This window comes from Cucumis sativus, chromosome 6 (genome assembly GCF_000004075.3).
Source record: "Cucumis sativus cultivar 9930 chromosome 6, Cucumber_9930_V3, whole genome shotgun sequence".
NCBI classification, from domain to species: domain Eukaryota; kingdom Viridiplantae; phylum Streptophyta; class Magnoliopsida; order Cucurbitales; family Cucurbitaceae; genus Cucumis; species Cucumis sativus.
This window is the reverse complement of record NC_026660.2, coordinates 10,707,938-10,722,134: the sequence shown is the minus strand read 5'-3', so window position 1 is coordinate 10,722,134 and position 14,197 is coordinate 10,707,938. Positions and strand designations below refer to the sequence as shown.

Here is a 14,197-nt window from a genome sequence, read left to right as displayed (position 1 = left end):
ATGGTCATACCAAAAATATACTAAGTGGAAGAGTATCTCAGTAAATTTTATTTCCTAAACAATGTATTAGATTAGAGTTCCAAATGACAGTCATGTGATCTTAGGAACAGTTTGATCATATCAAACAATAAGTGGATGAGTGAGATAGAACAGAGTCTAATAAGCAGAGGCATGTTACTGCTAATCTTCTTGTCTAAACTAAACAGTATTATGACTCGATTTCTACAAGTTAGTCATGTGATTTTGGTAGATGAGTTATTTGATTTTCCACCATGAACAATCATATCGACCAGATAGGCAAAGGGATTATACATGGATCCCAAAATCAAATTGGACGAAAAAATCAAGAAAAAGGATATACTGATCGGAAGAAGAAAAAAATAGATCCAAACAAGTGAAGGTGGAAGTTGTGGGTCTAAGTCTTATCTGATGGTGAGGCTTTTCAGATATTGAGTAAGAGATGCTGTCGAGGAAGGTAGGGGACAAGGACAACAATTCTTTTATAGTATTTGAGTCAGCAGAGAAAAGAAATGACACGTGAGCTGTGTCGGTGCATTTAAACAGTGACATCTAATCTAACGTAATGTCTTGATATGTGTGTGTGTGTGTGTGTATAAGAAAGGAGGGGTCATTGAGTTCTAGGGTGGAGCAGCCATGGGAGAAGAGTTCAAGCACTTGGTGCTCGTAAAGTTTAAGGAAGGAGCAGCGGTGGAAGAGATTCTCAAAGGCATGGAGAACCTCGTCTCTGAAGTCGAAGCTGTCAAATCCTTTGAGTGGTAATCTTCACCCCATCTTTGTTAAACTATTAAAATTTTAAAACTATTCTCTAAAATTTTTTATTTGTTATGCACTATTTACCATTGTTGGCTTAAAGTACTGGTTCCTTAGTTTAGTGTGAACACAAGAGTTTAGGGCAGGAGGGGATAATGGTACATTTTAGTTCAGAGATTAAATATTGCCCTTAAAAAGAATTAAGATTCAAAGGCTCTATCTAACTTTTCCCTTAAATTTCTAAAGTGGGTGCATTATAAAAAGGTGAGAAACCTTCGCTCCTGTTGGACCCAAAATTTGAGTATTTTAATGGTGGGGATGCATAAGCTTATGACGTGATGTTGAGTGTTTTTATTTGATGTAATTTAGTGATAATTTACTTATTTATTTTCAAGATATGTTAAGAGTAAACAAAGGGTAATTAATGAACATCAAAGGAACTAGAAAAATGAACGTTTTATGATGAAAACAGGGGACAGGAAATGGAGGGACCAGAGATGCTTACACAGGGATTCACGCATGCCTTCTTGATGACATTTGAAAACAAGGAGGCTCATACCGCGTTCGTGGGACATCCCAAGCATGTTGAATTCTCTGCAACCTTCTCGGCAGCCATTGACAAGATTGTGGTGCTTGATTTCCCAGCTATTCGTGCCAAACCACCTCTACCAGCTTGAATATCAGCCAGTGCCTCTTTGTGTTGGAAATGTAAAACCCCTACATGATGAGTATTTTTATAATAGTACTACTGCTTGTTTTCCAACAAAGCGATTCTTTTTTCTTTTCTTTTTTCTTTTCCATTATCAAAATCTGCTAAGCATGAGCAGAGATGTCCATCTCGATCCATGCTTGAAAGCCATTTTTACCTAAAAAAACAGAAAAAAAAAAAAAAATTGCTAGCATACTTTACATACCAATCTATCGACTTCATGGGAGATAAGTGAACTCAAGAAGCTAGCCCAATAGATGAAAATGGTAGAAAACCTATGGTCCAAGTAGACAGCCCAGCTAGATAATAAAGTTAGAAGATCCATGGTCCAAGTAGTAAGGCCATGGCTTTTTTTCGTTTGGTTAAATTACAAATTCCTGTTAAAATATAGTTTATAATTAGAATTAAATCTCTAAAATTGGATAAAATCCTCATAAAATAATCTTTGTGAATTATATCAAATTATAAAGACTATTTAGAAGATTCTATCAAACTACCAGGCCTAAATTAACTTTTGAGATCACATCCACTAAACTCTAAACATTTTTTTAATTTAAAATTTTCTTTTCTAGAAATATTATTATAATTACTGATCTAAAACGTACAACATAAATACTATTTAAATAAAAGTATCAGAATATACTATTTAACTGACAAACTTACAAAACAACTAACATAATGACACTGCTCACTCTCTTTTTCTTCAACCCCTCTTTGCGGTAGCCTCGAGATTCTCTCTCAAACAAACCCTAGGTTTTCTTGCATGTGGCAATTTGAGGCATCGACATTTCCGGCGAATTCTGTAGAAGTTTTGAGTTCCTTTTAGCGTTTTCTGTCCATCACCTACATCAATTTTTTTACTTCAAAGGTAGAAAGTATGAGGTGCATGTAAAATTGTTTTTATCACTGAATACAAATTGTGTTCAATATTGTTTTTTTAAAATAAAATTTCTTCGCCAACAATAGAAAGATGACAGAATGAATTCATTCAAGATGTTCTGAAACAATCTTTAGATTCTAATTTCTAGAAAGATGCCAGAGGAATATTGATGCACTCAAAAGACAGCAGAAGAATGACAGCTATGTGCCCTACCTTCGATTTCTTTACTTCGAATCGAAGAGTATTTTAAACATACTGTACAATTAAATTCTAAATTTCAGCATTTACCGTTAAAACTCTTCATCATCCACGGTAGGTCTAGTAATGGGAATTGACCATCTTCCCATATGAGCAGTGTAATTTATGCATCGAACCACACCTTTGCGACTAGGTCCATCAGGGAAGTCAAGCACACTAATACTTCCAGCATCCAGGTGAAATGATCCAATCCAGTCTTTTGTGAGATTCAGGCACTGCCCCACCAATCCTAAAAGAATGGCAGGATGACCAACCACAACAACAATCTTTTCCGGATCCTTTTCATCAGCCATCTCATTCAATAGAGACTTCCAGGCTTCGCCACTCTGATTCCACACTTCTGTAATCACCCCATCGTTCAATTTGTTTAACCAACCAGGTTCAAAGACATTAACGTCACCTACATCCTATGGAATTAAAAGTATCAAATGTTAGAATGAAAAATTTATTGGATTGAACGGTAAATGAAAAGTTATAACTTTGACTTTTCATCTATAAAGAATACAAATAAATCAATATAACCCTTCTATAGACATCCAATTGATAAATTAAAATTCCCTTAGTCGGGTAAAACCCAAACAAGATAGTTGAAACATTGAAGGAGGTTAGGCATTTCCAAATTTGTTTAACGAACTTATTAGCTACTCGTACTATGATACTATGGTAGATAGGCAGTTTTTTCATCAACCTAATTACGGCATGTCACAACCTTAATTACTTTTACTTTAAAATTCCATGGCCAGACATCTTGCCTGGTTGAAATGATCGGGAATATTCTCTACATCAAGTTTATTCGTCTGCTTCATCTCCACATAGCGAGGCACACAATCAGCACCCAAGCAATCTGCAGCTTCTTGTACCTACAAAGAATAAGCCGTGTCTAACAAAAAATGGATTTTTTACCTTCTCAAGAGAACTTAGTTTTGATGCTTTTCTTCAACTCATCCAATTTTTTTGAGGTCTCCATTAAGCTAGATTAAATCGATTGACGGTGATTAATCCGCCTTCCTTTAGACATCATCCTCATGTGTGCAAGAGTTTCAATGCTTTTAAATTCTCAGGCGATAAGAAAATTTGACCAACATAATAAAAATAGAAACAAGAATTCTTGAGGATACAAAATGTCAAGAAGGGCATTTAAAGAGTGGCGCCTCAGCATTAATAAGTATTTATTTTGAGAGCCTCACCTTTTCAAGACAAGCTGCAAGAATTGGGCTTTGAGCCTAGGAGAGGGCCTTTTTAAACACTGGTTGTGATCTAAAAGGAAGAATAGGAAAGAAATGGAGAATGGAAGCAACCCAAGTACGCATATTGTTTCTCATCGATGGATTACTAATATAATGTTGAATGCGTTTGATAGGAATGCCATTAGAGAAGATTAGGAATACTATTAGATTACTAAACATATAATAGTAATTAGATAGGAAGTTTGCTATCGTATTTGGTTGTTAATGGAGGGGTAGAAAAGGAGAAAGTTAGGCAATTGTTAAGTGGTTGAGACTTGAGTGGCATCTCGATAAAGGGAGAGTTTTAAGTATCACGAATACTTGGGGGAATTTATTGTAGTTTCATTATCTTTTACATGGGTTCTATCAGGTCATGGTTCTCTTCTGATGTGGCATTGTTCATACTCTCTAGAGTCTCCAAGGAAAAAAAAAGAGGCGGAAAAGAGAAAACATTAGTAAGATGTGGTGATTCAGAACATGTAAAATATATATAAAAAAGAACCATGAAAGGTAATATAAGCGTACCCTGGAAATTGCTACAGCCGTCTCTACACAAGCTTTCTTGGGACTGCTTATTACAGCGCTCACTTTTAGATCAAGAAGGAGCTCTGCAACTTTCTGGGACTGTCATACATCCAGAAAATGTAATTATATGAGTTCCAAACCTATCTAGTGAAATGGTATGTATGCTCTACCTGTATAACCCCAAGAATGTTCATTGGCTTGTCCTCCAAGAAGGAAGAACTGGCCTGCAAGTTTGTGAGAGCTGAATCAGAGAAATAATATTCCAAATTAAATTCCAAAAATTCGGTTCAGCAGGTATACATGCAATGTAAAACCGTACAAGATCCGGATTTCACGTTCCATCAGTTATTTTCAACATTTTGGATTAACTATGCTATATAGTGAACTTACACTTGGCAGGCACAATGAATTCATGAAAAGTTCCACAGAACCATCAATTAAGTACCAAACCTTATTATCCTCGGAAACTCCATGGCAAACAAGTATGATCCTTTTTGTTGCTTTCCTGCCTCCAGAACTACCAGAAGCAACAGGTGAGTTCGGGGTCTGCATCAATGAAAAGATCATGGCCCCTTAAATAAGCAAAACTTATGGCCAAGAAACAAGAGAGCAGCTAGTGTATGGTGAAGATATTTCCACTTCCACATAGTAATGAACTTATGAATAACTACTGCCGGTGCAAAAAAAAACATCTTGTCGTCCACAAATTGCAAGTTTAAACTCACTGTCTCTCGCTATGAATAACTACTGTCTTTGAAAACAAAATTATTAAGCAGTTTAAACTCACTCGATAAATTTGGAAGAGGAATGCCAGACAAAACAAACATAATTTAATGTACAAATTATTAATTGTTGGCCTAGAAATAAACTATTGCCAAGAAAAAAAGGATGCAAAATAATGCAAATAAAGGGCCGTTAAGGAATATTTAAATGAATAGAAAACGAAGGCAGATAAAATAATAAGAAAACAGTGAGAGAGAAACTTTTCGTGTGCTAAACCTGTAAAGTAAATAAGTGAGAAGTTGCAAAGTTTATCAACTTTCTTCATACCTGATTTAAACGGTTTAAACAAATAATTGGAGATCCACCCTCAGCATGGGGAGTGAAATCAAGAACACTAACACCACAGTTGCTCTGAAGTAAAACCCTGAAGTACTCAGATCCTAATCCTGATTAAAGTAACAGTTACACTGAACACATTCAATTCGTTACTGCAACAATAAATGTGAGCTTTAGAAAAGATGATAGAATACCAATAGCTGTGGCAACAAGAGCCTGATTGACAGCATTGTGAGCAACCACTAGAACAGACCTGCTCTCATGGGCTAGAATTCTATCCCAGCAATTTCGAGCACGAGCCCACAACTCCCTCACTGGATAGTGGCCATCAATCTGAAAATTTGCAGCATCTACCTGCCATTGACGATAAGCAGCACCAAATTTTTCCTTCCCTTCGTGCTTGAGTAGACCCTGAGTCCACCCAACCACAGCAATCAGAACAAGAATGTGGAGAACATCAATAAGATTAACTATCAATTCTAATCTAATCAATCCATATGAAAGAAAAAATGAACGGAACTTACTTGAAATGAATATAAATCTATTTCCCTTAGTTCAGAATCCGTAAGTATCACCTCCTCACGATCACCCCATATAATTTCCGCAGTTCTCTTTGATCGCACTAAGGGGCTGGAAGTGCAATTCATCTCAGTCAAGCAAAACAAGGAGTTCAAATATCAAAATGTTCACTATCGATCAATTACAGGTCTAGAAAAAGCCAAATTTCACGTAACGAAACAATATTAGGTCAATTCATGCAACAGACACAAATATATGCTGAAAAAAAATGTTTAGAATCACTTCCAAAAGTCATAATTGCTTGACTAGAAAACGACTGGAATTAAAGAGACAAGAAACCTGCTAAAGCAGACATCAAACGCATCATCGATGAGCATTTGGCGAGAGGTCTCCGCCTGAGCCTCCCCTTTCTTAGTGAGAACAGAGAAATTGGAGCTTCCTTGAATTCTACCTTCCGCATTCCACGTGCTCTGTCCATGCCTGACCAGAACCACTCTCTTTGCACTCTTAATAGGAGGCAACGGAACCGAAGCGTAAAGCTCGGAACTAAGGTCTTTCCCGTCTGGTGATGATTCCGAAGACTTCTCGACCTCCTGAAGACTTGAAGAAGATCGGACGGTGAAGGAACTGATCAGAATTCTAGCCGGGAAGTAACCGGAGCTGAGGAGATGCAAGTGGTGAGCTGCAGGGGTAAGACTGAGGGAGAACATTGGGAAATTCTTTCTATTCTCGGCGGTGGTTATTTCGCGCTACTCCTTTCTTATTTTCCTTTTTTATTATTATTATTTTTTTATTATTATTATTTGTCTAATAAAACATTTATCAAAAATTTTGTGTGGATGTGAATATATTATTATCCATATCCCTTTAATTCAATCAATATTAATATCAAAATGTTGCAAAATGAGAAATTATTATTTTCTTAGAGTAAACTTCCATAAATATTTTATAGTCACGCTAAACTAAATAATTATGAAATGAGAGAACAAACCATGTTTCATCTTGATAGAATGTTGTATCAATTATCATCGAGCTAAGCTCGTTTTAATAAACTTAGTTAAACATAGCATTTTTTTTAATGCTTATACCAATTTGAGTTGTGCACGATGTTAAAGTTATCCATGATAAATTCTTCTTTTCTTGAGTATCTAGGCTATTCGTGTTTGGGTGCGTAGGTTATACATTAGTGAACTTCTCTCTATTTTTAAAAAATGTAACATGGTGACACGTTTATTTCTTTTATGAACCACTTCTAATCGTGAAGGTGGGTGTGGATGGAGCCTATTTTCCTTTATGACTTGAGTTTCTTATCAATGATGATGTTCGACCATGTAAATAAGGGATCTTTTCGTTCAAAGATTTTAGTCTTCATCTTTAAAAAAATGTTCTTATTTAGGGACAATTTGTGTTAATGGTGAATCATAAAAACATAACGTTTATCAAATCACTTCATATTTTTATTTGTTTAGTATTGTACATCCAAGTAATTTCACCTTACAACTTTTCTCTTAAAACGTATTAGTTTAGATTTTATAACTCAATCACGAGCTCAAAATGAAAGCACGTGCTTTTCTTTTTCTTTCGTTTTATTTTTTCTTAGAAATAAAATATCCATTCTCTTCGTTTTCAATATTCTAATTTTTGGAGTACATATTAAGTGTTTTGTTCTCTATTATTATTCCTTTTTAAAAATAATGTTTACTCTCACTCTTCACTTCTTCATATAATGATTAAGTATCTTCGTTTTTTAGTCATTTATTTTGTTATTATTTGACTATCACACATTTCACGTTTGCCTACAAAAAAAAACGATCCAAAATTTTGTTAGTTTTCAAAATGTAGATTTCATTACTACGTCCGTAACTTCAGTTGAACTTTACATATTTATCAATGAATTTTGTTTTTATCGAAAAACTTCATCTTCGTAACTCTCCAACTTAAACACAAACTTTATAACTTAACCTAGCATCCCAAAATGTTAAGAAGAAATTTGGTAAAAACAATATTTTGCCTTGCATAGGAAGAGATATTATAACTCACTCGATATTTTTGACGTTCTATGTTATAATAGTCGTATTTGTTATTTTTCAAACATATAATGAAATATGGTTATAAAATGATTAAACTCTTAAAGAATTTATAATTGAATTTAAACTCGTTATTTTTTTTACTTAGAAGATGCTAATATAAATAAAAATAAAGGAAAGTGGAACGAGAGTTTACAACTTTTATATATGTTACCTTTTCGAGCACATGGGTTAATTTTTAATCTAATTTAGAAAGATTGTTACCCACTTTCGAACATCATCTCACTTGATCGTTGGTGGCCAACTTTTGGTCACTATTACCGACAACTTCACTAACGAACATCCGATCACCAACTCCCATGAACTTCCGATTGTGACCGACTAACATCAATCATTTTTCAATAATTGAATTTAAGATCAAAATACTAATTTGTTTTAATTTAAAATTAATGAATTATGGTTAATTTAAAAACGCTATATTTTAAAAATTAATTAAAGTTACAAAAGTATGTCAAATTTTATTTTTTAAGAAATCAAGATATTAAATTAATAAACAACAAAGCAAATAAAATTATATATTTTTTTTTTTTGTCAAATATGTATTTACAAGAAAACAAATATTCTACCCATTTTTAGTTTATTTAAATTTAAGACAGATTTAAATTAATTTAACATCTAATAAATTCATTATTTAAAAATATGCACTTTCAACTTTCCAACACCTCAAACACATTTTTCACATTTTCCGACTACCTAAACCTCTTGATCTTTAACATTTTTAAACACTCGTGATAAACGCCCTCTAATTTATTCGAAGAAATAATATCGTTATCAATATTTTACAATATAATGAATTAAGAAAACTTCAAACTTTAAAATTAATAATACAAATTTATTTCAATTAAGTACGATTGTGTTGACTTAAACTACTAGAATTAAACATGACTTTAGGTTTGTAGGTTTAGTTATAACCTAACCATGTAATTATCTCTTGTCACCACCAAATTAAATTTGTAATTAATACCCTACAACTCTAATTAAGTTCAATTTTTTCCCACTTTCTTTTTAGATTTGTTGTATCCTTCCAAATATAGTTTGATTTGAAGTTAGCATTTGAGGGCTTCTCTTCTTCTTCCTTTTTGTTGTTTAATTTAGAAAAAATAAAAACAAATAACCATAACTTTACCCATATAGCTTGGCCAAAGATTAATTGTATTTTAACGTTTTGATTTCCAGTTAAGTCAACTATAGTTTAATTAAGTTTAGTTGGTTCATATAGTCTTATTAAATTCACAAACTGTGTTATCAACCCATTGTAAGAAAACACTTGACTTTGAATTTGCCAATTTTAACATAAGCTTTTAAATTCATCATTTTGGTCCTAATTTTGAAAAAACTCTTTGTGCTGTTTTCCCTGTTTTCTTAATCTAATATATCAATTTCATCTCACATATATATATATATATCTCGTTTAACCTACGAAAAATAAACCGTCATGAGTTACAAACTTAGTAAATACTTAAAATTACAACATTTGTATAAATTTATGAATAGATGGAACTAAAAGCTTGTGATTTAAATTCATTCAACAGTAAATCTTTTTAAAAAATAACTTAGGTTAAAATATATTTTGGACATATACTTTATTCCAAAATTTTGATTTTATACCTTTAATAAATACCAGATTTAGTCCATAATTATAATTTATTGTTTATTTTTAATTTTTATTATCTATAACATTTTACGGCACATCTAGTAAAAAAGAAGACATTTTTTAAAATATTAAATTAGATTAAAATATTCATAAGTTATATCAAAGTTTTGAATTATATCAACTTTTATTATTGTCTATTAATACCATTGATAGAAACATATTAGTGTCTATCAATTATATAATAAAATCTAAAAATTCTGCTATACGTTGTAAATATTTTGACAATTTTCCTAAAAAAACCACTTATTTTACTTTCTTACATACAAAATATTATGAAAGAGTTGCAAATATACCAATTAAATTCAAAATAATTAAGTACATGACATTATTTTAAATTTTTTTATCAAAGTCTATAAATGACAGAAGTCTATTGAACCATGTTACAAATATCGACATATCATCGATAAGCTATCATCAATAGATTTTACTATTTTTACTATTTTTAAAAGTATTACTATATAGTTCATTGTTATTTCTAAAATTATACTATATACTTATCATTATTTCTAAAATTATAATACATACTTAATTATTATTTGGTTGAATTATATGCATCATGGCGACAAACACAAACAACTTAGATCCACATAGATAAAATGGAAATTAACTTGGTAGAATATTAATTAAAAACCAAGCATATTGGTATTTTAATTATTGTTTTATTAACTTTGAATAAAATAGTAATATATTAAATTATGTTCCATTATATAAATAATGGGGGTGGGGGTAGGTATGAGAACGACTAATCCACCAATACGGATCCAAGAAAACAACTACTACTTTTCAATGCAGTAAACCATCAGTTCAAGAAATTGCTTTTTTTATTTATTTTTTTAAAAATATATATACATATATAATAATAATAAATAAACAAATATTTATTTTATTTAAAATAATTCCAATCCCTTTCTCTTGAGATATATATACCCTACGACCATTTCTTCTTCTTCCTCAGCTTGTGTTTCTCTTTTTCAAGTGAACACCAAGCTGAGCCTTCTTCTTCTTCTTCATTTTCTCTTTCATTTATAGTTATGAAAGCTCTCAGTCCTTATTCTCCTGCGCCCTCCTTCACTACCTTAATCCGACGTCCCTCCTTTCCCCGTCTTTTACCTTTTCATTCCGTCGCCGTCCAATGTGCATATGGACCTGAAACTTTCAGCGTCCAGAACGGCGTTGGCCTCTCACGAGCCGATTGGCAAAGCTCATGTGCTATTCTTGCCAGTAATGTTGTTTCTGAGCAACAATCTGCGGGTGGAGGCGGTGGTGGAGTTGTTGCGTCGGTTAATGGTCACAAGACGAATGTTGAGAATCTGAATCTTGTTCCGATTGGGAAAATTTCTGATACCTATCAAATAACCAAGCCGCAACCTAAGCCGCTTACGATTACCGACTTTTCTCCAGCTCCGATGCACGGTGAGAAGCTTCGTGTGGCTTACCAAGGTGTTCCGGGGGCTTACTCTGAAGCGGCTGCCGGAAAGGCGTATCCTAATTGTGAGGCTATTCCTTGCGATCAATTCGAGGTGGCTTTTCAAGCGGTGGAGTTATGGATCGCTGATCGAGCGGTGCTTCCGGTTGAAAACTCTCTTGGCGGTTCGATCCATAGAAATTATGATCTCCTGCTTCGTCATCGGCTACACATTGTTGGTGAGGTTCAATTTCCAGTTCACCACTGCCTTCTGGCTCTTCCTGGAGTCCGTAAAGAGTATTTGAACCGAGTTATTTCTCATCCCCAAGCCCTAGCTCAATGCGAGCTTACTTTGACGAAATTAGGGCTTAATGTGACTCGAGAGGCCGTCGACGATACCGCCGGCGCGGCTGAATACATCGCAGCGAACAATCTCCTCAATACGGCGGCGATTGCGAGTGCACGCGCGGCGGAACTGTACGGTCTACAGGTCATAGCGGATGGAATCCAGGACGATTCGAGTAACGTGACGCGATTCGTTATGCTAGCTCGAGATCCGATTATTCCCCGAACAGATCGGCCGTTCAAAACCAGCATCGTCTTCGCTCACGATAAAGGAACATCCGCGCTATTCAAGGTACTTTCCGCTTTCGCCTTCCGCAACATTAGCTTGACGAAGATCGAATCCCGGCCACACAGAAATTGCCCTATCCGTCTCGTCGACGACGCTAACGTCGGCACTGCCAAGCATTTCGAGTACATGTTCTACGTTGATTTTGAAGCTTCCATGGCTGAAACTAGAGCACAAAACGCCCTAGCAGAAGTTCAGGAGTTCACATCCTTCCTTAGAGTCTTGGGAAGTTATCCAATGGACATGACTCCTTGGTCCCCCTCCGGCGGTCATTAGCATAACAAATCACATATCGCCGATCATATTTTCTCAACGGCTGGAGAGGAAGAAGAATATTCTAGAATATTCCCCAAAACCGCCTTCTGTTTGTTTTCCGTTTTTTTCGTTTTGATCTGAGCCGCCGTATGATTGGTGAAAAAGTCTTGGCGGCAGCGTCGATGGCGGCGGCGGCGGCGATGGTTGGTAACACGAACAGCGGCGGTGACGGGACTATGAAAATTGTAAAATAAATAAATATATTTAATATACGTATGTCATGTGGATGGATTTAGATATGCGGTTGTGCTTAAAACGACGTTGAAAGTGGCGTTTCGTTCGTACCGTTTGGAGGTGCTCTTTTGTTCGGGATCATGTTCTTACGTGGCGTGTTGTGATTGGGCCCTGCATAATATTATTCTGACAATTTTTTTTCTCTTCTGTAGATTTATTTTTTTTCTTAGTTTTCTATTTTTTAGCCGAATAAAAATTACTATTCAGCCTATTTCTGCATTTCTTTACTTTAGCTTTTGATTTTGTTTTAATTTTTTCCCACAAATGAAATAAAAAATATCGTGATAAAATAGTATTTGAATTATTTATATATATAATGTCTCACTCAATTTATTATTCTCTAAAAATCAACTACTTTATCTCTAAACAATTCAAAAATCATAATACTAATTTCGTCAAACATTAATTTTGTGTTGCATTGTATTTTTCTTTTTTGGGAGGGCATCTATATCATGTTCTAATTCAACTTGTTTCATTAATTTCATTTAATACTAGCTTGTTTCTTCAAATAAATCAATGCATTTATTAAGATCAAACTATAAATAAAAAAAAAACAACCTAATTTATTCTATTAACTTTTATATATTTGACATTTTCCTATCCAACATAAAAATTGATACTCTTGTCTTTCTATTTTAATAATATTTCACTAGTATCTTTTATAATTCCTAAAAATGTGTTTTTCTAAAATGAAATCGATTCCTTGGTTATGGAGCCACATTATCTAATATAAAATGGAAAAGAAACATGTTCTAAACATAAAAAGTAAAACAAAATAAAGGTCTACAATTTCAAACATTCAATAATTGAAAGAACACCTTTAGATACCAAAGTTGTTGCAATTACATCATCATCCACTATTCCATCGTAACAATTGATCTCTCCAATTTATAAGTTTTAGGTCCAATATTTTGAATTAATATTGAAATTTAAATGTAATCCAATATTAATTGTAGAAAAAATAACATTGAAGCGTTTTAAATACATGTGATTTTAGATTAAACTTGTAAACTTATAATCTTATAAATGAGTATAGATTTAACAATATTATATTAAAAAATAAGAAAGAAAGAAAAAATGCACGTGTGTTTTTGGTTGTATTGTGGTGCTAGGACTTGTAATTTGTTCAACCTTTTACCAACCCACCATTCAAACTTTTGAACACACTCCATTAAGCATTTGGTCTTCCTCTTCCTTTCTATTGTTTTTCCTTGTTTTCCTCTTTTGCTGCTTTCACCTAACATTCTTTAACATACTTTTTTTAATAAGAAAGTTAAAATAACGTTTTGGTTTCTATACCTTTGAAGTATTTATTTTAATTTTTAATATATTTTAAATTTAGTCTTCATTACTCTTTTAGAAAATATCTAATAAATAGTGATAATTGATAATAGATAATGGGAATTATAAAAAGTGGTCAAAATTTCAAACCTTATTTGACCTCCTAATTCAAGTGGTCGAAGTTGTTTGCCATCTTCTTTACGTTTGGTTTGATTGACAATTAAAAAAAAAAAGAAAGTAAAAACTATTTGAAAAATGTTGTGATTTTTTATAAATATTTTAATTTTATATTTTTACATTTGTTTTAACTTTTAGTGGACGTTTGGCCTTATAACTCACTCCATATTTATCCATGAGTTATAATAATCCATTAGTATTTGGACTATTCTACTTTTCTCTTATTTCCCATCTAACATTATTTTGTACTCCTCATTTCACTATTCATAACTTTCTCAATCATATATTATAATAATATGCATTTCAAACCCATACAGACTATAATTAACTACAAACTATTATAACTCACAAATTATAATAATCCACTCCACGTCCTAAATGCTCCTTAGTGTAAATAACTATCCAATTATGTTAATGTTTTTGAAGTACAAATTAAATCAACATTTCAAAGTTTTTGTTTCATTGA

The 14,197-nt window shown here is 33.2% G+C and overlaps 3 protein-coding genes across 5 annotated transcripts; 2 read left to right on the top strand and 1 right to left on the bottom strand.

Moving 5' to 3' along the window:
• Positions 1–575: 575 nt before the first annotated feature.
• Positions 576–1,557, top strand: LOC101205983 (stress-response A/B barrel domain-containing protein At5g22580). The gene is made up of 2 exons (XM_011658755.2): positions 576–776; positions 1,244–1,557. Exons 1-2 carry the CDS (start codon positions 655–657, stop codon positions 1,446–1,448), a joined length of 327 nt encoding a protein of 108 aa, XP_011657057.1. The 5' UTR covers positions 576–654; the 3' UTR covers positions 1,449–1,557.
• Positions 1,553–6,700, bottom strand: LOC101205520 (probable 2-carboxy-D-arabinitol-1-phosphatase). 3 transcript variants are annotated; one of them, XR_004217386.1, is made up of 11 exons: positions 6,287–6,700; positions 5,953–6,058; positions 5,623–5,839; positions 5,420–5,538; positions 4,760–4,915; positions 4,540–4,593; positions 4,370–4,468; positions 3,371–3,478; positions 2,649–3,025; positions 2,144–2,323; positions 1,553–1,637 (listed from the first exon to the last, which is right to left on the bottom strand). XR_004217386.1 is itself a non-coding variant. In XM_031887169.1 (10 exons), exons 1-9 carry the CDS (start codon positions 6,655–6,657, stop codon positions 2,651–2,653), a joined length of 1,605 nt encoding a protein of 534 aa, XP_031743029.1. In that variant the 5' UTR covers positions 6,658–6,700; the 3' UTR covers positions 2,011–2,323; positions 2,649–2,650. The 3 variants fall into 3 exon arrangements, 2 of the variants coding, with proteins under 2 accessions (XP_031743029.1, XP_004145785.1); XM_031887169.1 differs by lacking the exon at positions 1,553–1,637 and having other exon boundaries at positions 2,011–2,323; XM_004145737.3 differs by lacking the exon at positions 1,553–1,637 and having other exon boundaries at positions 2,011–2,323; positions 4,820–4,915.
• Positions 6,701–10,625: 3,925 nt separating this feature from the next.
• LOC101205753 (arogenate dehydratase/prephenate dehydratase 6, chloroplastic) lies at positions 10,626–12,484 on the top strand. The gene has a single exon (XM_004145738.3). The coding sequence runs from the start codon at positions 10,720–10,722 to the stop codon at positions 11,998–12,000; it is 1,281 nt and encodes a 426-aa protein (XP_004145786.1). The 5' UTR covers positions 10,626–10,719; the 3' UTR covers positions 12,001–12,484.
• Positions 12,485–14,197: the final 1,713 nt, after the last annotated feature.